This window comes from Pantherophis guttatus, chromosome 3, assembly GCF_059756535.1.
Source record: "Pantherophis guttatus breed Tessera chromosome 3, ASM5975653v1, whole genome shotgun sequence".
In the NCBI taxonomy this organism is placed as follows: Eukaryota; Metazoa; Chordata; class Lepidosauria; order Squamata; family Colubridae; genus Pantherophis; species Pantherophis guttatus.
In genome coordinates this window covers 179,403,991-179,431,434 of record NC_142065.1, presented here as the reverse complement: position 1 = coordinate 179,431,434, position 27,444 = coordinate 179,403,991, and the positions used below count along the sequence as shown (strand labels likewise).

General features: G+C 33.8%; 1 protein-coding gene across 9 annotated transcripts in view; it reads left to right on the top strand.

Moving 5' to 3' along the window:
• The window catches only part of NCOA2 (nuclear receptor coactivator 2), a 133,308-nt gene that overhangs the window by 62,297 nt on the left and 43,567 nt on the right, over positions 1-27,444 (top strand). For all 9 annotated transcript variants that reach the window (XM_034429952.3, XM_034429951.3, XM_034429950.3 and 6 more), the window contains exons 3-6: positions 10,404-10,508; positions 12,422-12,594; positions 24,163-24,266; positions 26,897-27,074. In XM_034429952.3, the coding sequence (XP_034285843.1) occupies positions 10,423-10,508; positions 12,422-12,594; positions 24,163-24,266; positions 26,897-27,074 (541 nt within the window). In that variant the 5' untranslated portion in view covers positions 10,404-10,422. The remainder of the gene's footprint in view (positions 1-10,403; positions 10,509-12,421; positions 12,595-24,162; positions 24,267-26,896; positions 27,075-27,444) is intronic.

The window sequence follows — 27,444 nt, the reverse complement described above, 5'->3', positions numbered from 1 at the left end:
GTTTTATACAATTTTCAACTTCTGAACATTTTAAAAGGGCAGTACACCCATAGAAAGTACACTCCTTGGTTGAGTTGGTTGTAACTAAGACATGGAAAACTTATATCAACATCTGAGAGATAGTTAGGAACTCAAGGGAGAAGTGAGAAATGAGCAGTGACAAAGTGTTGGCATGGTTCTTGTTGGTCTATCTGGCTTCCTCTTGATATTCACTAGTTTATTTATCCATAATAATTCTTTAGAAGTGTAAGTATTCTGTTATTTGTAACTGAGCTGTTGATTGTCACAGAACAAATTACCAGCCTCCAAATACATCCCCATAGGACAGATAATTGGGCAGTAGCTTGAAAAGTTGTCAACTCCATTTGAAACCCATCCTCCCTTCCTATTACATGCCCTAGAGTGGAACTGTTTTAAAGAATTGTAAAGAAATTGAGAAACCATGTTCTGATGCTTTCTCTGACTAGTTATTTCCAATCTAGCAGAATCTTGGAATCAAATTACGTAAAAGCAATGAAATATTAGCACAATATATTTCTGAACAGAAAGGAACCAAATTATTTCTGCAAAGAGAAGCCAGCAAAAGAAAGATTGAATTTAAATGGGCCAGATCAGGCTGAGATTGTGGAGAAAATGAATCTAGGAAAAATCACCCAAATAGAATCGATCCTAATTCCAGAGTAGGGTTGTTATTAAGAGGTTGAAAAGAATTCTTAAAACCATGCTACACGTGCTTTTCCTAGCTTATTTAAGGAGTTAATGAGAACTAGAATAATTTACCTCCTCTCGAAGAGATTTGATAGATTAATCCATTATCTATCAAACCCTGATTCTAATCAGTGGTTGTCCACTTGTAGCTTCTGAACTCCATCATTAGTTTCATGGAAAGTTGAAGGGGGAATAATTTTCCAGCCTTGCTTATTAGTGAGTACTATAAATGGAGGAGAATGTTAACAGACTACAGGGTCAGTTTGCATACTCTACACCAACTCATTATTACCTAGAAATACATTTCTTCAATGTAACTGGCTGGTGGCTTATGGGTTTTTAACTTTACACCTTATAATTTCCTCAGTTTCTGGACTTGGACTTGGTTGGACTACCTTTCTACATATTTATTTCTGACCTTCAGCTTCTTTTGGTGATACTTTCAAGTGCATCCTTTCATGCACTTTGTCTATCAGTTGTGGTGCAATACAGGCAGACCTTGTTTACCTTGTTTGGCCTGTTCAGTAACAGGCCAAAGTTAACAATGGTGCTGTAAAAAGGGTAACATCTGGTCTTAGAAGTTATGACTGTTACAGCATCTCCACGTCATGTGATCATGATTTAGCTTCTTGGCAACTGGCATTTGTTTACAGTGGTCACAGCATTCCACAATTACTCCCATTGACTGAGAATATGTAGATGCTTTCTTGACAGTACATAACAGTACATAAGTGGTTTCCTATTGTCCTCTGTCAAGAGTGATCACAATTTGCAACATTCACAGTGAGCTTCTAACAAACAAAGTCAATGGGAAGCTAGAAGGAAAGTCACAATTTGCAGTCACATGATTCACATTTAACAAGTGTGAATCATGTAGATGACAGTTTGCTTAACTATTGCAGCAGGAACTGATGTCATAAGTCAGATGCACTAATGATGTGTCAATTTACAAACGTGATAAAGTTTTCAGTCCCAATTGCAGTTAGTAAGTGAAGGCTGCTTATATTAAAGTGTTAGGGATTTATTACATTAATAAATAATGAACCCAAATTATTCGGTTTCAATTAAAATACAGTTTAAACTGTATTGTATAAGTAATGCTCTTTCAATGACAATTTAGTAGCTGGTAGGTGTTACCAAAAGATTCCCATCATGAACAAATTTATATATGAAGGAGGATGTAGGTCACTCTATTGCCCAATTAATATTTCACCTAAGAGAAAAATCCTGTGTTATCTTAGGCAACATGGAGGAATCTGTTGAAAATGAAACTTCTTTATGTGGTATATTTAAAATACCTGGATGCTAGGATGTTAAAAACAGCAATCTATAGTTGTAGTTCATCCAAGTTAATAGAAATATGCACAGTTTAATCAGTATGGTGTTATTTCTTATTTGGTCAAGTGTATTGAACTTATAATTAGCAGGCCAGAATGAATGTACTGTGTTTGTAAAACTCAAAATGATGTAAGATTTTTTTAATGATCTATAATTGTTGTAAATTAAAATGATCAATTTTTCTTCATTATTGTCTTTCTAAAGAGTTATTTTAGCGAAATAATAATTTGCTACTTATATAGCAGTATGGTTTTGTCTTTCTAGTATATAATTTACCTGTCTTATGGCTCTTGTTTTGCTACGCATGTAGTCAAGTGGCATATGGAGGTAGGAAATTTTAAATTCAAGATGAACTGCTTGGCTTCTACAATCTATACTGTGATATTATTTCAGTTGAATGTTATTTAAAATTGATCTTCATTAAAAAAATATTTGTAATATTCTAACACATTGCATCTGTGTTCAGTTTCATACTATGTTGTGGACACATCAGTTACAAACATATAAAATCCTTACTGTATTCTTCAATTCTGTTATAGAAATCTTAAATCATTGATAGGCAATACAGCATACAAATGTGTACATGCCTACATTTTTGGAGAACTACAAGTGTCTTTTTTTTAAAAAAGACCACATATGTATGTGTGAATTGGGTGCAAGAAATCAGGAGTCCAATTAGATCGAAACTGAGTACAAGTTTATTCCATGCTTGCTGTAAAAAATAATCTGAATTATGAACCATAGGACAAAGCAAATTAGTGGTTGATAAGAGTCATTGGAATTGAGGGACTGTTGGATTTAGATGTCTTGTGTCATGAAGGGACTCCAAACTGATGACACACTTGACTTCTCCCTTGGGCTCAGCCTGATCATCTCCTACATTATATATATGGATATGGATCTATGTATTAAAAAATGCTCAGCCTAATGGGAGCTAGTCACACCAAAGATACTGCCCAGAATCCTCAGTCTCCTTCTGATAAAGGACCCGACCTAAAATGGAAGAGCATTCACACCATTCATAGGGAAGAGAAGAGAATTATCTTTCTGTGTGTATCTTTTATATTAATGTTAATGTTGATATTTGTGGGTTTTATTTTTTGAAATGTTAGCTATCCATAGGCTTTGGAGCTGAGAGGCATATAAATATTAGTAAATAAATATTACAGTGTGAACAGTATACAATAACCCTTTGCTTTTTAGCAGAAGATGTTCCATAATTTGGCTGTAGCTTTATTATAATTTTGAATAATGAGGATCTTAATTAAATGAGTGATTTGTTACCCCCAATGCCCCTATTACCTTCATTTTCCTCTGTTTTAATAGCATTTAAGCTTGTTGCTATAATTGTTATGATTCAGTCAAGAAGCATCTTAATATCAGTTGCTGAATGATTTAATCAGAATCGGATTCCTGCACATTGCTTAAGGAAAGCAATTTTCTGTTTTAGTGTTACAACCTTCACTTGCTATTTTGGAGCTTATTAGAGGGGCTTATTAGAGGTGGCTGACGTACTTTAATATGTAAACAGCTCAGTGAATAGCTATATTAGGAACCTTAGCATATATGAACACAGAAATTAGAAACCATTTTGTACTACAGTATTGATGTAAGGCTAGAAATTTTTTGTTGTTGTTGAATGCATATGTAGCTTTCAGCAGAAAACTGGTAGGTAAATATATCAGAACTGAAATTATCCATATTTGAAATGATTTTAAATATAAAAAAGTGCAGATAGATGCTTATCATGACCATTAGTCTTATCATGAATATTAACTCTGCACCTATGATAAAAAGTTCCTTTTGTACATTTATAGCTAATGTGTTTATTATATTATCTTCCTTTTGGCATCTCTGCTTTAAAGAAATGAACAATATTGGCTTTCAGTGTGATAGTGTAAGGTTATTCATTTTTGTAATATATTGCTTTAATGTTGTTAATATGAAAAAAACATAGAGGCTATAGTATATTGAAACAAATCAATAACAATTGAAAGGAATGTTCAGTCCACTGTCAAGCTTCCACTAACGTGGTAGTCAAAAGTGACCTGGAAGGATGAGTCATAGATAAAACACTATTTCCCATATGAAAGATCTATTCAGATTTCTTGGGTGTAATAAACATTATTAGACAATGATGATGATAATTTTTTGTATTGCAAAAAATTTAGTCTGCTTTCGTCTTTCTATTATATTTCCCATGGCTCTGTTTTGATACATACATAGGAGACAGAAAAAAAGAAAGAATTTTATTTGTACAGGTAGTCCTCGACTTACAAAAGTTCATTTAGTGACCCTTCAAAGTTACAACAGCACTGAAAAATGTGACTTAACCATTTTTTACGGTTACAACCTTTGCAGCATCCCCATGATCATATGATCAAAATTCAGATGCTTGCCAACTGATTCATAATTATCACCTTTTGCAAACTTCTGACAAGCATATGAGCCATGGTGGCACAGTGGTTAGAATGCAGTACTGCAGGCTACTTCTGCTGACTGTCAGCTGCCTGCAATTTGGCAGTTCAAATCTCACCAGACTCAAGGTTGACTCAGCCTTCCATCCTTCCGAGGTGGGTAAAATGAGGACCCAAATTGTTGGGTGCAATATGCTGACTCTGTAAACCCCTTAGAGAGGGCTGAAAAGCACTGTAAAGCAGTATATAAGTCTTAAGTGCTATTGTTATTGCTATTGTCAATCTTCTGACATTGACTTCTGTCAAGCAAAGTCAATGGGGAAGCCACTTAACAACTGTGTTACTAACTTACGAACTGCAGTGATTCACTTAACAACTGTGGAAAGAAATGGCCCTTGTAAAATGGGGCATAATTCACTTAACAACAGAAATTTTGTGTTCAATTGTGGTTGTAACTCGAGAAATACCTGTATTGCTTTAAAAATGGCTAACATGTCTGATGAGCCTTTTTAAGGTGTATCCACTACTAGTGAAGAGTTGTATTCGCGATCCATTATACTTCAGCTATAAACCATACAGTACTGGGAAAGGTCTAAAAAAAGATATTGTAAGCTCTAGATTTGTGCACATGGAGTCAGGTGATCACTTGGTACCAGGTCCTGACCTGAAGTGTTTAAACTGATCAAAAAGCAGACTAAGGTAAGAAAAATGATAAAGCTCCAGTTTAGAAAACCCAGGTCACATTTTCTAAACCCACTTCTCAGCATAAAGTGTAGTCTGAACTATCTGAAGTTTCCAGATTTACAGTTCCATTGACAGTTCATTAACAAAATGATAAACTCCCACTGAGATAGCTTAAGTAAGAATAGCATTTAATTTAACCCTATGTCAGGCATAGGCAAATTTTGCACACTTGTAAAACCAATGCATTCCATAGCCACTTATCTGAAATCTATATTATAATTATCCATACTTAAGCTTTGAAATTTTTGTATGCAATAAGTATAATAAGACTCAGTTAAAATATAGCATATTTTAATTGTAGGTTTGCTTATATAATATATTTTATATTTACCACTCAATTGTTTCAATGTGAACTCAGACATTTAATTGCATAAAATCTTCCAGTTATATTTTAGGGTGTTTTTTTTTTCTTCTGTTCAGTTGTGTCTGGTTTTGGACTGGTCCAAGGTCCACACAGTTTTCTTAACAAAATTTTCCAGAAGTGGTTTAGCATTGCCTCCTTCCATGTTTGGCAAAGTGACTTAGACCAAGGTCACCCAGCTGATTTTGCGCCTGGTAGGATTAGAACTCAACAGTCTCCTGGTTCCTAGCCTGATATCTTAATCACTACACTAAACTGGCTTCACTAATATTTAGTTAGAAAAATTTAAATCAGAAACACAAGTCAGTCTGTAATTAGAGACATAAGCTATTAACAGTGAAGTTTTTTTTCTATGAATAGTAATAAGCAAAACAATATTTTTAGGAAGTTATTTGTAAAATAGTCAGCAATCATCCAAGGATATAAAGAGAAATGTATTAACTCTGGCATATTATGATAGCAGAATCATATTATTAAATTATATAGACCATCTTATATGCTTATGCTTTTTACTAAAATATATTATGATGTTATGAATGGCACAATTCAAATGCAAATGAAGCATTTTAATAGTTGAATATTTCTTAGTTTCAAAAAGCTGTTCATTTAATCATAATGAAATGTTTCATTTTGCCTTTACTTTTGTTTTATGATTTTTAAGAAATATCGAACTTATAAAAGTGATGTTGAACTTCTCCACACAATGTAGAAAAATAGGAAATAGGGCACAACTTATATAATGAAACAGAAATGTGTTGATGAGGCAGCTCCATTCTCTATACCAGGAATGGAAGATGATGAGTTGAGAATTTCTCCACCCTATCTAGTTCATTGCAATAAAGAAATGTTGAATGTGTTTCGCTTTTATTTATTTAATATTAAAAAAGGAAGGAGAAGGAAGACGCTTCTCTGTCTTATCAAGTTCTGTCTTTAGAGTTGTAACTGATTTACAAGTGCACTCAGTATAGTTCTTGGAAATAGCTTCTTGTTAGGAAATTTCATTTTTGTTGTTTATTTTTACAAAAGTGTGCTCAAAGTCAGAACTGTGAAAGAATTTTACAGCTGAATCATCTAATCTGTTATGCTATGTTAAAGTATTCAATACAACATAATTGTGGTCAGAATGATGTCTGTAGAATACATTGTTTCTCCTTTAATTTGCACTGTGTAAATTGTGTTCCAAAACAACCATTCCCCAAGGCTATTTCTTTATAGAAACAGTTTTCCAATCTAACTTTTTAACCAGGCCAACTATTGAAAGAGAGGAAGACATGTGATTGATTGTCCTAGTTAGGTGTGCCTTTAAAATCAATAGATTAACTCACTAATTGTACCTATTTTTGTCATTAGATTGGGGAATAACCAACATAAATTAATTCTTTAATATTCTGAAATAAAAATAGATTTTGTGCGTATTTACAAGGGAAACTGTTAAGACATGTTAATTTGATTCAGCAACTGTACATCTGAAAACCGAAGGGAAGAATAATTAAAAGAGAAGAATACTTAAAAAATAAATAATATAATAAAGTATATTTTAAATAAAAATAAATAAATAAATTTATTAATAAAATAATTTATAAATTATAAATAATAAAAATTTATAAATAAAATATATTTATAAAAATATAAAATAATAAATATATTATAAATAATATAATAAAGAAGTAGGAAGAAGAATAAAATTGCTAATTGCAGAACACAATTACAATGGATTGGATTACAATGGAATCCCAGTAGGGGCACTTCAGAATTTTAACTCTGTTTCCATCCCAAATTCCCACACCAGTCCTTGACACTAGCACCTTGAACATTTTCATTTCGCCAGGTCCAGAGCATTGAAACGAAGCCGGGAGCACTGTGAACCATTCAATTTTCCTACCAGCTGACAAACAGGTTTTAAATGTACAATTTGAATCATTTGAACCATTTCCTACCCATGGTTTAGATTAACAAAAATCTTTTTCCCCCATTCAACCCTTCCTCAAAGCCCCCACTGCTAGTATTTCCACCTATTCTGACTTTCAATATGCATAATATGTACGGTACTTCTCCATTTATCTGGTTATTTGGAAAAAACCCAAAAAGGGTAAGAGCAGTCATTACGGGAAAGAGATACCCTGGAATAAAGGCCTTTTAACTACTACTGGAAGCATAATATGACAATATTTTTGCAACCCAGTGTTATTCACAACTGCTCTAATTATTATAGGTTTATATTAGAGGAGGAAAGTAACACTGAGCATAGGTGATGAGAGATTGGATATCACACACACACACACACACACACACACACACACACACAAGGAAATTAAGCATAGCAGCTTTTCATTCAATTGTGGAACTAACTGGAAGGGTAAAGATCAGTTACTTCATGAATTCTTCTAGATCTTCTCTACTATAGTTAGGCTGCAATGGATGCTGAACAATGGCTTGCTTGTGTCTTGAATTTGGGCTATACATTGAAACAAAAGACGAAAGCAATACAAAAATACTTTTAAAGAGTGGTAGGTTATCAGATAATGCAGTCTAAAATGGGAAAAAAATGATGATTCAGCTCTTGAAACAAGCTGATGTGATGAGGAAGTGCAGTTAGAATTAATCTGGAGCAGTGCAAAACATGAACATTAAGGGATCCTATGTTTTCAGGTGTAAGAATTATATTGAAAAAAGTTACCATATTTCAATTTTCTATTAATATAGAAACTTAGAAAACCTTGTAATTATAGTCATTTTAAATAGAGTAGTACCTAGTGATTTTTTCACTTTTGAAAAAAGCTAGGCAGAGTATAAAATCTGACTTCAGTCTCCTCTCTTCCTTGAATAATAACATTTAGTTTTTCATAACCACTTAACATTGCAAACCTCCTAATTTATTCCATTAAATACTTGGAGTAATTTATTGAAGTTAAGATAAATACTGATAAATGTTGTATCACTCTGATACAGAAGTATTCTCAACTAATGCTATATTAACATATAAATAATCTAAATCTCAAAGCTAAGCTATTGAATTTATGAACTACCATGTGGTGGTTGTTTCTTTTGTTCATTCCTTTTTATAAATTCCTTTGATGTGTGGATATAGCATTTGTGTCAGGTTTTAACAAAATGAAGCCCGGCCTATATATATATCTGATAAAACAGGAAGCTTTTTCAAACTATGAAACTAATTTAGTCACCAGCAATTACAGTTAACTTCATGACAGCTATTAAGTTTGGAAATAAAAAGTATACTATGTAAAATCACAACTGAACCTACTATGTTATCTTTCAACAGTTACGAATGTAATATAAGAAGTTTATAGTGTGATATTTACTGAATTATATCTATTCATAAAATCCCACCTTTTTCTAGTAACCCAAAATATTACATTTGGATTAAATATAATGTCACTTTACTTTTCCTAATGGTAAGGCCTAAGAATTTGTTAACAACATATCTGTAGTGTGACATTCATCAATTAAGTTTGAGGTTTAAAACTATAAGAGTGTATTTACCTAATTACATTTTCTAAAATTTGAATTTTTTAAAAACGAGATACCAGAAAACTGAATATGAACCATTAATTCATTCTGGGGTTTTTGTTGCATTTTTTTTTTATTTTATTTTGCAATTCTTTTTTTTTTTTCATTTTTACTTTTAAATTTCTGTATTTTAATAAAGTGAGATTATCAACAGGATTATATTGCTTATATTACATGCTCAATTTCAAGCCGTTCTCATGCTAGATGTATAGAGGATGTGGATAAATGTATGCTGTCACAATGAAAGCAGAAACTTTTGTTTAGTTACTGATAACAAGGAGAGATTGGAAACAAGCTATGTTCTTTCACCCAACATCTGGTGGAAACTAGATTGTTCTCAATAACTGTAATTACATCCTAAGAGCTTACCCAGATAATATTTTGTTTAATGTTCATGAAAAAGGGTCTTATATTTCCTATTTTAACAGTCGGAGGAAAATGGACTTTTTAAAAACATTAAAAGCTTACCCTTGTATCAGAAAAGAACATTAGCGCTACTAAGATACTTGGCAAAATCATATTTTTTCTTATGTGCCTTTTAAATTCTTTACAATATTTTTGAATGTCTTATACTGTATATTTTAGTGCTGCTCTGTAGGCCATTACATTTTATATTAAACCATTTTAATATAACTATTACACTCTGCTGACTTCTTTCATTGAATAAATAGCAAATACCAAGTTTAGCCAATGCATCCTGTGGAGAGTAATTGTAATGTGTTACTTGAATACTTCATGAAGTCTTAGAATCAACAGAAACATAAACAGCTTAAACAAAAGCTGTTGTAAATGGTGGCATACACAATACGTATTCCCATTTCCCTGGGAATAAATCTCAATTATGTCCCTGGTATTTTCCTCTGATACAAAAGTTTATAAAAATAACAATTTTGTGGAGAGATTATTTAGAACTGTGAAAATGAAAACACAAGATGATCTAAAATAGTTATAAATGATACCAAATTTTAACAAAATTTTATAGTGAAATGTTTTAAGTTGAATATTGACCTGGGATTTGGTCATTGACAATCATAACAATTATCAAGTTTCAATAGTGCTGTTGTGGGTTAGGAACTTGAAAGTTAGCAATTGGCACTGAAAATATAATTTTAACTTTAGGTTTCACATATTTAAAACTTATTAATTGGTTTTAAAAACTGTCTCATTCTTTGAATGCTTATTTGGTTAGTCTTAAACATGCACATAAGTGTATGTGCCAGGTATGTCTTCATGTCCTGCTTGCTTGAAAAAATAATATGAATTAGAAAAATGGTGTGTTTTTCTACTGACTTTTCTGTGTCTTTCAGTTGCTGATATGTGTTTAAGATGAGTGGAATTGGTGAAAATTCCTCTGACCCAGCTCGGGCAGAGTTGCGAAAACGCAAGGAATGTCCTGATCAACTTGGACCAAGGTTAGTTTGGATATGAATGTTTTGTATAGTGTGAAGTTAAGTCTGCATTTTCATGTTACCAAAGCATTATTGCCTTGATATATAACAATTGCTGTATAGATCCAGATCATAATACTTTGTCTACCTATGCAAAGTATAAGGTTGAGTGAATATTTTTAAAGGAACAGATCTTCAATAAATTAAATCTTCAGTGTCTTGAACAGTGAGCAACATCTTATAAAGCAAATAGCAAATGTATGCAGGAGATCTGTTTCAGAAGACTCTGCGGGTAGTCTGTACAGTATTTTCCAGTTGAAAAGAGACAAAACTATTCAGTTTCACACCTTCAGTTTTGTTTGCCTCCTAACCATTCCCCCACTGTTTGGAAAGATGGAGTTTCAGCTTAGTGTCTTAATATACATTGAAAGCAATTCAGTTAATTTTTTTTCTACCTACCCTGCAAGCAGATCAGAGACATTGAAGAAAGAGATTTCAAGAAATACTGTAAGCTATTTGCAGGGCGTGCCAAGGGTTGATTGTATGCTCCTTGCTTTTAATGGTAGAAAAGTAAACAACTTGTTCTCTTTCAATCCCTTTCTCTCCAATGTTTCTGCTCTGCAGTGGAGGTTGGGTGGGAGAAAAAAAGAACACAGGTCAAGCACAGGACAAATGAGATTTTGTCAGATTCAAAAAACCAGGACCACACATGAAGTTCCAGTTAAACTTATTTATTACAACTTGTGCCTAGTCACAGGAATCTATTCAACTAACAGCACTATTTTTGCAATAGCTAAGGATCAGCTGAATTCAAGAAGGATTGGATTAGTCTTTTTGTGGCTACATAGAGACTCTAGTCTGATTCCTTTTTTGACTCCACCCTAACATTTGCCACTCCTGGTCCTATATCACTACTTATATAGCAATCACTGTAGCCTGGGCTTCTTACAAGTAGGTTTCAACAGTAGGAATTCTCTGTCCTGATCATGTGATTGGCTGGCAGCTTCTGGAAGGCAGAATTTATATAACCTATAGAGCTCAAGCTACAGTATTAGTTGGCAGAAGCACTTTCTTATGTATCAAGAAATTGCCTATATGTTGCAGGCTAGAAATAAAGTATATGGACACTTACATTGTCCATTTATATACATGCTGTATCTTCATCATTAGTTGTAAATATAAACTTGGGCATTAAAATAGACAATTATGAGGTTGTGATAAAAAAATAGTTTAAGAATTTGAGAAATTATCCTTTTGTGCTGGTAATATCAATAAATTAAATTTGCTGGCTAATTAATTAGAATCCAGAAGAGGATTACAGTTAGTCCTTGCTTAATTACCCTAATTTACATCAGTAAATGATGCAGTCATTAAGTGAAGCATCACATGATTGCACAGTTAGCAATAGCAATTCCAGTAGTCCCGATTGTAATTGTTAGGCAAGGGCAGCATTGTTTGTTAGGCCAAGACCTCACATTTCTGCCCTGCTGTGTTCACCTCAACTTTAACTCTCTCCACCCACCTAACTCTCCGCGTCTCTGTCCTTTTGGTCACCATGTGTTCTGTTGACAATCCCCCAGCCTCAGCTGAACTTCTGCATCTTTTTCCTGCTGCTGATAAGGCATGCTGACCACTTTGGGGAAGACTAGTGAGGATTGGAGAAGGAAACAGTTAAAACTCTGAAGTGCCTTACTGTACTTTTGTTGTATTCCACACCTGGAGTACTGTGTTCTGCAATAAGCAAACAGTTTTGCATCTAAGTTTTTGCAAAATAGTACTTCTTCTTTTTTTAAAAAAAGGAATATCTTTACAAGATATTCATTTATTAGTGGATTAATTTTTCCTGTATTTTGCTACTTTGATTAAAACTACTCTTTAATCAAAGACTCTTTAATGACTTGTAAATTTTTGGGTTTAACTTTAAAAATTTCTTCCAGTCCTAAAAGAAGCACTGAAAAACGTAATCGTGAACAAGAGAATAAGTATATAGAAGAGCTTGCAGAGCTGATTTTTGCTAATTTTAATGATATTGACAACTTTAACTTCAAACCTGACAAATGTGCAATCTTGAAAGAAACTGTGAAACAGATTCGTCAAATAAAAGAACAAGGTAGGGAAATGGATTTAAATACTTTACTGTGTGTGTGTGTGTGTGTGTGTGTGTGTGTGTGTGTGTGTGTGTGTGGTTTTTTTAAATCAAAACTTGGGTTACCTTAGTATCTCCTACTTGAAATAGTTAATCTCATGATTATTTTGTAGAAATATGTTTTCATTCCAGTGTTGAATTCTATAGAAATTGAACTGAATAAAAAGTAATCAGCAGATTGAATCTTCAAAATAATCTTAGAAGATCAGGATATAATGATGTCATTGCCACACAAATGTTTTATAGCATCTTACAGCATTCTACAATTATCAGAGTATTGATATATCAGTAGTCAATGGACCCTATATGACATAATACCCTGTTATAAATCACTATTGTCAAAATATGCTTCATTTAGAATGAGGGGCCAGATCTTGAAATATTTCATAAGTTTGAACTTAGAAAATTAATATGTTTCATTAGCATATTATGAATATGTTAATATACTTAAATTATCTTTTATAGTCAAATCTCTTGAGCTACAGTAGACCTGAAAGCCTTTGTTCAATATGCTTCTAACCAGAAACTATGAGATTTATTTCAGAATTATCTGTTTTCCATTCAAAGGAGTTTCCCAGAAGGATTAGAAATAGATATGTACAACTTAGATATGATCCAAAAATATCCATAAAGTACAAAAAGAATACATACAGAGCAACAGTAATTTTGACAATGTGTATGTATGGGTGAAAGAGAGAGAAGAAAAGGAAAGAGGGGGCTGCTTGGCTGTTAGTGGTTAAAAAAAGCTAACACAAGTCACAAGGCCACAAAAAGATAATAAAAGTTATTAGTGTGGTGTTGTGTCCTAGATGCCTTATTGACCTCTTAAAATATGTTATAGCTAATTTCTGAAATCATTCAGGGCTTTATAATATAATTTTTATGAAAAATATTTCAGTATAAAAATGAAATTTCTTTGGTGAAAATTGAAATGTAATTCAGTACAGTTCAGTAGTACTGTTCAGTAGTTATAAATATGAATTTTACAGAATAACAGAGTTGGAAGGGACCTTGGAGGTCTTCTAGCCCAACCCCCTACCCAGACAGGAAACGCTATACCATTTCAAACAAATGGTTGGCCAGTCTCTTCTTTAAAACCTCCAGTGTGGAGCATCTGCAACATCTGGAGGCAAGTTTTTCAATTTCAGAATACTGAGATGCCTCATATTCATTGTTGAAACTTTGCTTGCTCTCAAATATTCTAAACCACTGTAGCAACCAGATTTGCCAGGATATGGAAAAACTATAGGATTAATCCTCAAATTAAGTTAAATGGTAGAAATAATTTAGTGAAAATGAACTCTTAGTACATATTGTAATAGGTGTATTCATTCTGAACAGGAATATTCAATGAAAGATTTGAAAATTTATTAGTAAACAGTTTAAAAATAAAGTGGAATTAACAACTGAGATGTATGCCACTGTGCTGTAGTAGTTAAAGTGCTGAACAGGATTGGGCAAATCCAAATTCATTCATCATGTTTAGATTTCACATGGTTAAATCAGCCTGTGGTAGCTATTGATTTAAATCCAACAGCATAAATGCATTTTAACAAGCATGAAAATATATGACAACATCATAATTACAGCGAGTCCTCAAGTTACAACCGTTCATTCATTGACAATTTAAAGCAAACCTTGTCAAACTCAAGGCCCGGGAGCCAGATCTGGCCCACGAGGTGCTTAGATCTGGCCCGCGGGAAACAGCAAAGGACCGGCCTGTGGTGGCTCTGCCAGCTGGCAGAGGCTTGCAGGAGACCATCGCAGCCAAAAATGGAGCTTGCAAGGGGCATGGGTGGCATTCCCGAGCTCCGTTTTCGCTGGCAGAGGGTTGCATGTGGTTGGGAACTGAGCTTGGGAACCCGTTTTCCTGGCAGAGTGTTCAGGCCGCTACAGGTGACCCCGACATGACTGACATTGAGCTGGCCACGCCCACCCTAACCATGCCCGCCCCAGCCCTCTGAGGTCAAACACAACCCTGATGTGGCCCTCAGTGAAATTCAGTTTGGCACTCCTGATTTAAACAAATAGCAGCACTAAATGAATTACACTTAATTTCAGTTCCTGAACTGCTGATGGCCATTGCAATGTCCCTGCAGTCACATGAACACTTGGCAGCCCTTTTGCATTTACAAGGGTACTTCAGTTCTCCCCACCCAGCTATCTTCTACCATCTCTGCCTTTTTGGCTGCCCTGCATAGCAGCTCTCTTCAGAGGTATAGCTAGGGCTGCAGTAGAGGCCCAAGGCCTTTAGCACTCTTGTTAGCCTTCCCAGGTAGGCCAAACTGGAATAAACCAAATGAACTATTTCTACTTTACAAACTCTTACAAGTCTGATAGTAAGCCTGAGATGTTATGAGGTTATTTTCTGACTTTTGTTCTCTGTCCTTTATGCAACTTTGGTACCTGCTGTCCCTTGTCTCAGTAGCATCTCTTTCCAAGTCACACCCACATACCATTACAAGTGTAACCAGCTGCCACCGCCCCAAGCCACCACCACCCCCAAGTCTACTTCTGCTCCAGCAAAATCATTGGGAAAGAGAGCCACCCCAAGACCCAAGACCACAGTGGGACAGCACAAAGCCCCGGCCAACCCAACTTTTGCCAGTCCTGCCAACCTACATTTCACTCACTTCTTATTAGCCTGCCAAACTTTGTGCCTTGTGCTCACTGGCCATACTGCCCTGTATTTACTGACCATGTCACCTCCAGCTGCTCGGTCACTTTCTCCCATTGCTTATGAGGCATGCCCAGCCTGGTCCTATGTGACGTAGGGGTTGGCTGTGACAGTCTTTTCCTAAAGTCATTCACTCTGTCCTTCAAATAACATGCACCTTTCCTGTGATGCTTTAGTAGACTTCTGAGGCCTTTTAAAGCCTAAAAAGGCTGTGCCAGCTGTTTTTCAAACCATCTATAGGAGGAAAAACAGTGAAGATTAGCCGGAGGTGGCAGACCCTGGCGGGGCCAAGAAAATGCAGAGCAGCAAGGCTGACAGAGGCAGTGGAGTGCAAGGTGGCCAAAAATGCAGAGATGGTAGCGGGGAGATAAATAGGTGAGGGAAGTTCAAGAGGAGGCAGTCCCTTACCTTACTGAGGCTCTAAGCTGCCAGGGACCAAGCCAGGAATGTCTTGGATTAGGGTGGTCCTCACCTAACAGTTGGTGGGTATCAGTTAACAATGGCAACAGGGAATGCTGGGATTGCCGTCACTCAGAAATGTGGTCACATGACATCACACTTTATAGCTGCATCACTTTGCAACAGAAATTTTTGTACCAATTAGTATTATAACTTAAGGGCTACTATATATAATTGAGAAGTAAACATAGTAAACAAGCAATAGAAAATTCAGGTGGATCTTTATCAAAGAAACTCGGTGAGTTTAAGTCATATTTTCTTAGCCCAATTACAATGTTGCTGGGAAAACAAAAAGTAGACTTGTAAATAACCCATGGTGGATTCCTGGAAAATAAAACATTTTGTAATTCTAAAAATTCATAATGAAAAACACAGTGGTATAAATTACTAACAATGGATTTCAGAAGATGAATGCTTTGTACATAATATATCTTCTCAAATTCTCTATTTGTATAGAGATATGACTGCTTCTTCAATAGTATTTCCCCATAATTTTATTTATTTTGGTATTGAAGAAACATATTGTCAAATTGTATAATACTAGTGTAGAGAAATGTCATATGGTATCAGGGATGCTTAAGTATATCCTTCATTTAAGAGGGGATCTATAATTCTTCCAGTAGATGACAGATTTATTTATTTATGTTGAAATATTAACTAAATAGGTACTTGAAATAGTAAATTGTATTTACAGTTAGCTGCACTTAGAGTGAACTCTCTAAAATAAATCAGAATTAAATCCATTAATTACTTTAAATATACTTCAAATATTGTTAGTTTGGATCCAGTTCAATAAGAATGCAGTATAATCTGACATTGGTGGCAGTTAGCAGATTAGCAGTTCATTATATTAAAGATTGGTTATTATACTTGGTTCATTTTATATTTAAAATCAGCCTCTCCCTGTGATTATGAAAACCACAAGAAGAGTGATTAATTTAAAAAAGTCATTATCTGTTACAGCTGCAATAAGTGTCTCTGGAACTATTTTTGATTTTTCACAGTCACTGTTTCTAGGATATAAAATGGATATTCTTTTCCAAATGGAAAGAATTTTCCATTTCCTCTTCTTTACATTACATTACAGCAGAACTGAAAAAAGTGACTTATGACAATTTGTTACACTTACAATCGTTGCAGCATCCCCATGGTCACATGATCAAAATTCGGATGCTTGGCAACTGATTCATATATATGACGGTTGCAGTGTCGCAGGATCACCTTTTGTGACCTCCTGACAAGCAAAATCAATGGGGAACCAGATTTACTTAACAACTGTGTTACTAACTTCACAATTGCATTGACTCACTTAACAACTGTGGCAAGAGTGGTGGGAAAATGGGACAAAATTCACTTAACAAATGTCTCACTTAGCACAGAAAGTTTGAGCTGAGGTGTGGTGATGAATCAAGGACTATCTGTAATTTTAAATTCAAAAATGCAAACTGAAAATATATATTAAAATATAATTCAGGCAACATAAAAGTAAATTTAGAACTACAACAATAACAACATCAGTGAATCTGCATATGAGCCATAAAAATACTCATTAAAAGCCAGTCAAAATTAATTCAAAGTTTTTTAAATATGCCAAGAGAATTTCCTTGGGACAAAGTTCATAAAAGTATGGCCACAAATTTAAGTTGGCTTTGTCAGAAGTGCCCATCAATTTAACTGATTTTTAAAATGAGCCATACATAGTAGGGCCCTATTCTGGCCTGAAGAATGACTCCTTCGTTACTGTAATATGACTTTGTTATTAGACATCACTTCAGACTTTGAAGAGACATATCCATAGTCCATGAAACATATCCCCATTTGTTGTCTGCCAGTTGATTGCTGAAACTCTGATTACCTGGGACTCTGTTCAGGATTGGCTGTTTTAATACCCTGTGATGGGAAGAGCAAGTTAATGACCTGCACTTAGGGAAGAGTTCAGGAGGTGAGATGGTGATTCAACACTGGTAGTATGGCCAGGTTTCACATTCTGGTGTGCAAGGTGCTTTCTGGAAGTTCTGTCAAAAAATGTCGCCAAATAAATGTCTGGGCATAAAATATAGCCGTTATGGCGAACCTATGGCACACGTGCCAGAAGTGGCACACAGAGTCCTCTTTGTGGGCACGCTGCTGTCGCCAGCTGTTCTACTGGTTATTGGCGTGCTGGCTTTGTGGGTGCCGGAGCACCGGAAAACGGCCAAAAAAACCCGGCCAAAAAACGGGGCGCTTTTCAGGCGTTTTCAGGACATTTTTCAGGTGTTTTGCCCAAAAAACAGGCATGCACGCACCAGCCAGCTGGTCTTCGGGTTTCTGGCGCTCCGGCATACGGACATGCACGTGCGTGCACACATGTTCCAGTTTGGGCACTCGGTGCCAAAAAGGTTCGCCATTACTGCTATATAGTTTTTAAGTGTTTCCTTCTTTAAAATAGCAGAAAACCATGTATTTGATTTTATCAAAAGTCAGCAGTAGGGTTGGAAGGGTATCTTTAGGCTGCAAAAAAGTGGGGAACCACATGCAACCTTAGGGAAGCAAATTGTCTATTTTATTCAGACATGTCCATAGTTGTTAATATACTATATATTGTATATTTGTATAGTGTAATATGCCTTTGCATAAAGGACATCCTGCCTAGCTACTTGTCCAGAAAGAAATGTTATTCCCTTTAAGAAGTTGAGGATGAAATTAATTCTACATATATGAATTTGCTTATTTGTATTCTAGTTTAACACTATCATGAGCCCTTGTGGCGCATTCGATAGAATGCAGAATAGCATGCTATTTCTGCCCAAAGCCAGGAGTTCAATCCTGACTGGCTCAAGGTTGACTCAGCCTTACATCCTTCTGAGTTTGGTAAAATGAGTACCCAGATTGTTGGGAGCAACATGCTGACTGTAAACATCTTAGAGAGTGAAGAAAGCACCATGGGCCATTATAAAAGTCTAAGTGCTACTTCTATTGCTATGAGAAAAGGAAGTGTAACTTGCACAAAATACATAAACATTCATAATATAAGAATTAAAATATAATACAAAAATTGAAGCTAGTAATTTAATCCAATACAAAGATTCCTATTATCAGAACTCTTTATCATCTTCAGAAGAACTCCATTTCACTTTTTTCATAAGGTCCACAATGCTGAATCTAATTTAGCCTCCTGGGGAAAACTGTTCCATAATCTGTCTGCCATTATGGAGTAATGGCTCCTCTTGGCCTCAACTCCTCTAATTTCATAGTAAACCGCTTAATTTGCAAGCAGTGTAGGTATCATTTAGGTAATGCAAAATCACAGTTTCTGTTCTAGCAGTAGTAGAATAAAATGTTCCTATTGGATGTTCGGTTAGATTTTTAAGTGTGAAATTGCAAGTGATTTTGATAATACAGCTAGATTGTATAACTAGGAGACTGATTGTTATTGTAGTTACTTGAACGGTGTTTTGTCTTTTTTGACCTTCGTTGGAAGCAAGTATAGGGTTCAAGATAAACGTAATCTTATTACCACTTTTTTGAGATCTGTTGTTTTCTTGCCTAACAATTTAATGCATTTAAGGTCATGTGTGATATAGTTAACAGATAATGCTAAAACTTTAATGCATGCATATAAATGTGCATGCATTTAAAAAAATATTTTAAAAATATTTTTAAAAAATGTTTAATGGCATTTTTGCTAGTATAGTAACTAATAATTTCTATCATTTCTGTGACTTGTTGAAAAATATTTCTTACTTGAGTTCTGCAGTAAGTGAGAAATATAGAGAGAGTAAATATAATTATTGTTTTATTCAGTATTATTAACAAGAAATGCAGTGCATATTTGGCATAGTAGATCTAAAAGATAATCTGCTTTTCCCATTTCCATTATTCACTTCTTTATGAACTAAAATGCAACCAAAAGGAAAAATTACAATAAATCTATGGGAGGTGAGTAATATGATGCTTGGATTTCTGACAGGTTTTTGTAATATCTTTTCTCAGAATGATCTCCTCATTTATTGTCCCATAACTACAGTATGTGTAATTGCATGAGTCTTCCACCTTGACTTCAGATCATGAATGAATGAGCAAATTTGTATACCTGTGAATAGATAGAGAGTTTCTGATACCTGTCTAAACCTAACACAACTATTTTCTTATTTGGCTTGTAAAAATTATCTACAATAGGCAAAACAGATTTGCAAATTGAGTCTTCATTAGAGATCACAACAAATAATCTTTTTTTTTTGCAGTGTTCAGAACAATGTGTTGAAACTACTTTATACTGCATAAAATAAGTATAGCTATAGTTAATAATAATTGTCAACTAATTGTTAGGAAGACTTTTTTCATATTGTATAATATAATTTTAGCCCATGGGTTCTCATAAAGAGTGATCTCATTACACAGTAAGCATGCTCAGTTCGTTCAATGACATAACTGTCTTGTCTACAAAGCCTACTCCATTTTACAATGATCAAGTGAGATCATGATAATTCTAACAGAACCTCATATTATTTTTCTAGCTCCAACTTTAACAATACACTAAACTTCCAGATGTTGAGTAAGATAACTTAATTACCTGATAACCTATGCCCAGAGATGTCTACTGGGGTGTCCCATACTCAACGTATATAGATTAAAGTTGAATTAGGTAATCATCCAGCATTAATACCAGTAACAGAATAACTTTCAGAACGTGACTTTTTTCACAAGTATTATACTACATAAAATAAACTATCTGCACATGAGTTGTACATACATTTGCACATTGATTAATAGAACTGTCAGATTAGAAAGTGCACAATATATGTAAATATTTTGCTCCCTTTTATCTTTAAGATTAGCTATGTAACACCAATCTAGAGTAAGAAGAATAGCAGGTATGCATCTTAAGAACCAGAAGTTACAGGATCTAAGATATATGCCACTAATGATTTCTGGAAATGGCTTTTACTGATGTCTACAGAAGCAGAAATTGTCTGTTCTCCTAAAAGGCAACAGATTGAAGTTAAACAATAAGGGAAAAATGAATAAGGCTGAAAATTGAATAAGGATGCAATTGACTCCTTGATTTTTGAGGATTTGGTCAGTGTGTAGTAATTTTTAGCAACAAATATGTTCATAATAACAGTCCCAGGGATTCTCTGTTGTATAGGCAATTGAAATACTTGAAGGCAGTATCTATGAGATTGTTTACTGAATAACAGAAAGTGCAATGTATTCTGTTCAATGTGTTCCATTTTTTAATTATAGTTGGTTCTGCCACATACTGTATGTTTGTTGAATTTATTCTTAAATTGTTACTAACTTTGTTGTTTATAAAAGCATGAACAATTCTTCCTGCAAAATTGAAGCAAAAGAGACCTGAACTTCCACCACTTTCAGTAATTTGACTAATAGACTTCTACCAGTCTATAAGGTTTATGTTTATAAGAACTAACAAGTAGATGTATTTTAAATATTATTTTCTAATTTCTTATCAGATATTGTGTTTCTAAATATTTGCTATCATGCTTCTAATATAAGAATTGTTTTATGATTTCTCAAAGAAAGACAAGTCAACCTATTTATCACAACCTCATGTAACACATCCTGCAAATGCAAATTCTACTGGAAAAGAGTCACTGACTTGCAAAGAATGAGCCAGCTAGCTTTCAACTATTGGATATCTCTTGGATTAATCCATTTATCCCCTTGCACCTAAACTAGTTTACATTTGCATCACTAGGGATAAAAGTGAAAGCAAGACTGCTTTCTATTCTCAGCCATTAGATCAGTACAAAAAAAAAAAGGAAAGAATTAGAAATGTAGTATCATTCATAGTTTAGGATTGGCTGGTATAATCATCACTCAGCAGATTTTTAGACACTTCCATTTGCTGACAGGAAGGACTGTGCATAAAGAAGGGAGTGAAGCAAATCTTTACTCTTAAAGCTGATCTCAGTAAACAAACCAGGAAATAGTGCAGCTGTGCTTTTAAAATATGCACTGCAAGAGATTTCAGCAAGCTGATGATATATCGTGCATTAATGTTGAAAAGATAAACACAATTGGAGATTGCAGGAAAGGGCCTTGTGTTTTAATGTTGGCAGAATGCTTCCTAATGAATAAGAATGTGCTGCTGGCTTCACAGTGCCATATGGCAGCTTTTCTAATTTTAGTTCAGTACAGATGCATAATTCTCTCCCTTGTTTTACCTTCTAAAGTCATTCTGCAATTGTATCTTTGCAATATTTTGGGTTTTTATCAATAAGGGTGCCTGTTGCTGTGTACAGGTCTATGAAGGTATGTTGTAAAATGTAACAAGAAGATATATTGTTTTTTAAATAAAAGGTAAACATTGTTAGGGAGGCGTAGCGTTCCTGCTGAGACTGGAAATTGGAACGGCAGCTAATAATTTTATAAACTCTTCTGAAAAGCTGAAATCTTGTGAAAATAATAGACATTTCCCTGCTGATTGAAATGCTAAGACATGATTATTACATGCTTTTTATATTCAAAATTCAAGATTTTAATGCAGTGACTAATGCAGTGAAAAATAATCTTAATAGTGAACAAAGAATATGAATAATGTTTGAATATTTCATTACACTGGACCTGTTTGTTATCTGGTCAGAGTCAAATATTGATGAAAATGTTTGATTTGGGGGATTTTCCATTTTGTTTTAGTTGAACAATATGGTGGATTTTTATTTAGAATTATTTGAAGTTTAGTAAATAAAAATAAATCCCTATACTTCAACTGCCATCATGTCAATACTTAATCTTTTAAATGATTGTCTTTTAATCTTTTAAATGAATCTATCATTCTCATTTCGCTCCCAATCCCTACTGTAAAATGTATTTATGAAATAGAATAAAGGGATTTTTAGATTCCATGGATGCTTAGTATTGTTGAAATTTGTTCAAATAAATATTGCAATTATGTAAATATGCTATTCTGTTTTCTTGCAACTTGTAGAAAATTCTTTTTTTATTTTTATAGTCTTGTTAGTTTAATAATAAAATTGGATTGAATTAAAAATATAGAATGTAAATTAAAAATTAAGTATATATTTAAAAATTGCTCCATTTACTTTGAGATTTAATACATATTAAATTGTGTTGTGTATTTCTTCTGAACTCTTTGATTTAAATACACCACCTAATAATCTCTCTTTTTCTTTCTTTCTCATTTTATTCACACCAATGAATCTACTCACAAGTAAATAGGATAGCATCATAATTATCTAAACTTAATGGAATATATTATAAATCATATTTCATGTGTGATATAGCTGTTCTATCATGATTAATGTTTTATATTTTATAGCCTTAACTGTTATCCAAACGCTTTATATTTAGTTCAGTAATTATCATCAGTGTGGGATTTCTGGCTTTCCACAGATGTAGGAAGTGTAAATTGTTGATGCAAGTAAAACATTATTAGTAAATCTTGATTTGCCAGTTAGTCTTAAAATGATGTGTGGATCTCACATTTATTTTTAGCAGCACTATTTTGCTTTTGCTGTTAATAGCAATAATTTGCTTTTATCCAATAATTTGGATAATAATAAAATCCAATAAAATTAGATGATCCAATAATATTAGTAGTGAGTTTAAATAAATTCTAGTTGAATTATAGAATCATTTGGCTGGCGCATGCACACAGATGGCTCAACTTCTACTCTTTTAGGTACAAAAAGCAAATTGATGACTTTGGACCAGTCATGCCCTTTCAGTCCTAGGAGGTAGCTCTGACAAACCACCTCCAAAAATGTTGCCGAGAAAACTGAGGGGATTAATTGATACAGTCACCAGAAGACAAGGCTGACTTCAAGATACACTCCATATTGTATATATATATATATAAACTTTCCTCAAGGAATGTATTATTTGTAATATTTAGGGGGGCCCTTTTGTGAGGAAACACCTCAAGCTAGATTCCAAAGTAAAAACATAAATCACAGTATATTGTAATAATTAATGAACTAATAAAAACATAGCAATAATAAAAAATCACATATCTCATCTCTAAACTATTTGAATTCAGTAAGTAATTACAGATAAAGATCCACTAAAAGATTATTCATAGGAGATCAAAGACAAAACATGTATTCATTCATTCACTGTAATGAATTCCTGTAATAAATATGTACCACTGAAAAGAGACTACTGTGAAAAAAACCCTTTTCTTCATTCACAATAACTAGTTTGCTCATGATTATTTGTACTTGACAAACACTTATCTTACAGGCAAGAGTTGGCTCTGTCTGAATGAATTTTAAAATGGTGATTGATTCCATCTGGGTTCATGATGATACCCATTTTCTATAATAAGTATCAAATATAATCTTCTTACATATTACACTACACTATGCTGTCTTGCACTCAATACCATATACTATAAAGTATGTGTTTTTCCCTCTCTTTTTTATGTGCAGAGAAAGCAGCAGCAGCCAATGAAGATGAAGTGCAGAAAGCTGATGTGTCATCCACAGGTCAGAGTGTAATTGACAAGGATGCACTTGGACCAATGATGCTTGAGGTAAAGTGCTGAAAGTTTTAATATTTAGAATTATTTCCAATATTCTGTTAGATTCAGCAAGATAACAAATTTGGATTTTGGTTTTGCAAAAGCAGTATATAATAAAATCTGGTGCCACCCTAAAAACCAGCATATGACACAAGCTTTCTGCAAGTTCACTTTATAAATTGTAGTTTATGGGCTGCATGGATTGTAAAATTCGAAGGCAGTAAAATATGCAAACAAATATAATAAAACTTTGAATATATGATATGCTAATTTGTTTTTCTCCATGTTATTTTTATAGTTCAGCTTCAGAGCACTCTGAAGGATTAAGAGTTAACTTGCATTGTTTTTCTATAGTTTTCTATAGGAGAGTATACCGATTTAGATAATAATCTGACTCAAAAGTGTAGCAATAAATAATACTTCACAGTGTAAAAGAAATGACACTTAGGAAAACAGTATCTTATGTAAAGAATTTCTGCAAGAGAAAAACAAATATAGAGGCAATGATAACATAAAGATGTAATAACAGTACTCTAGTCATTTCATATTCATAATATAAATAATTATATTTACAATTAAATGTCATTAACAAATGTACAATTAACAAATAATTGTATATTTCTTAATATATAAATGGACTATTTAAAACATTCAGCTTATTCTTCTTCCTGAGCCAGATTTGAAGTCTATTTAATAACGTTGTTTTCTTTTAAGTTATGTTATGGGCAGAAAACATCAGGCTATTGTTCAAGAATTTTTTTTACTCCAGTTTGAAATGATTTGATTCCAGCTAATTGAATGGGAAAAATTGACATCCTCTAAATTTAATTCCAATAATTCAAATACCTAGTTCTCATAGATTCAGAAAAAGAAAATAAATATTTCCTATAATTTATTATCTCATTTGTCCTGCCCGATAGTTAAGATCTGAAAGATTTGTAGTGCAGACACCCCAGCTGTCAGAAACTCATTTAACTGGCATAAAGGATAGGCCTTCTCCTATGTCCCTTCTAACTATAGAATGCACATCTTTAGAATTTGTATTTTGTCCTTTCTGTTTGTCTTTAGAAAACCAACTAGAACATAGCTCTGTCACTAAGCTTTTAATTGTTTTAAGTCTTTTCTGTATTTTAACTATTGACTGCTTTGACTGTTAACTTCAGCAAAAAGAGCTGATAAAACAAATCATATTGATCCCATCTTTCATTGTCATATAAGAAAGGCAGGATTCATATGGAAAATAAATTACTGATAAGAAGAGATAAGAAAGGTTAGAATCACAACTCATTTACCATGAGATACTGCTTCCTTGTTCATTTTTATTATATTACATTACAATCCAAGGGGTTTGGTTAGCAGGAAGATTACATAGTTGGGTGGGTCTGGTATTTTTGGTTGATCTGGATTGGGGAGATTTAAAGTCTATTTTTCTTTTCCCTCCCTCTCCCCCGCCCCAAATATATGTTAAATTCTTGTTTGAGTTTATCACAATCACAATTATGTCCTTCTGAATTTTGAGCATTAAAAAACAAAAACAAAACCCAAAGAGCCATATCCAACAGCAAACCATTCTGATACCTTTTCCAGTTTTGTACCATTGACTCAGGTCCCCATTGCAAACTTCAGCCTAGCAAAGTTAAATCTACCTAATGATTTGGTTTGATCAGTCCAACCCTGCCTAAATAGAAAACTATGCTATTTGCAAAAAACAGGTATATTTATGGCTCTGCCTGAAGACAATATTTCTAAACCTAACAGAAAAGAGCATAGATTTTTGTCACTGAGAGAAGACATACTTCACTGGTACTTTATTCTAAAATCTGGGGTGGGGAGATTAAAAGAAAGATTTTATGCATACCAATTTGAATTTATGGTGAGAAGTTTGGAATATATTACCCTGGATTACTACCAGGATCTTAACATGGTTTTAGTTCTGTGAGTCACTAATTAAATTAAAATAATGCATATCTGTGTGTATCAACCAAGGAATAAGATTAGTTAGGTACAGTGAATCTTCTCTTAGATTTACAGCCTAAGTTATTAAATATGCTTTTAAATTTAGCTTATTTTTCAGTATAAATATTCAATACATATTATGACAAATAGTTTTAGCATTGAGATATTCATAATTCCATTGATATCCCAAGATTTCACTTTAGTTTTTAATTTTGCCTTCATGCGCCATAATTTTGCAATTAGCTTTTCTACTCTACTCACTTTGTATCTTTAGTGAGTCTGCTGAAAACTCACATGATAAATTTAAGCCATGTATCTCTTCTTGTTCCCAGCACAATATAGCACATGAAATTCAACATTATTTTTAAGTTTTAATATTCAGTCATGTTTGCATCTATGCTCAGTTATGTTTGCAGCTTGTTGTTAAAGTTCAGTCATGTTTGCAGCTTGTTAAGCATAGTAACTTTATTAGTATGAAGTTTCTTTAATTATTTTAATAAAAAGAGGAGAAAGCATTGCCCCCTTGTCTTTAATAATAATAAAAAAATAACAGACAGCTTGAATCTTAATATTATAATGAATAAAATCTTTCTCCTTTTTAAGAGATTTCATCAGGTAGTAGTAGTATTACTTTCATCTTGTGTGGATTCTCAGTTGTGTTCTAAAACATTGTTTCCTAACTTTAGGCCCTGGATGGATTCTTCTTCGTAGTGAATCTAGACGGTAACGTGGTATTTGTATCAGAGAATGTGACACAGTACTTACGGTACAACCAGGAAGAACTGATGAACACAAGTGTATATAACATCCTACATGTTGGAGACCATAATGAATTTGTCAGAAACTTGCTGCCAAAATCTATAGGTACGTATTCTAAAGATACATTTTGTAGTGAATATGTTTTTGTTTACTTTTGTACATTGGTCTTGCCACCACTTGGAATGGATTTCAAATGTTTGCAATTTCATGGCAAATTCATCAGGGATTAGTAATCTTTTCAGGCTCTGGGTTCCATAACAGTCAGAATTTCAAGGATTAGTCTTTAAGTCCATTTTTCAGCACACTTTGAATGATCACTGAATGAATGGACATAACCCTAGAACTTTCTCAGTCAGATGGGACCCACTGATGGTGATGGACACTTCTGAGCATATCCAGTGAAATCTTTAAAAATTAAAATGGATGGATAACAACCATGATCTCTCAGATCACGCACACATATAGCCGTCCCTCG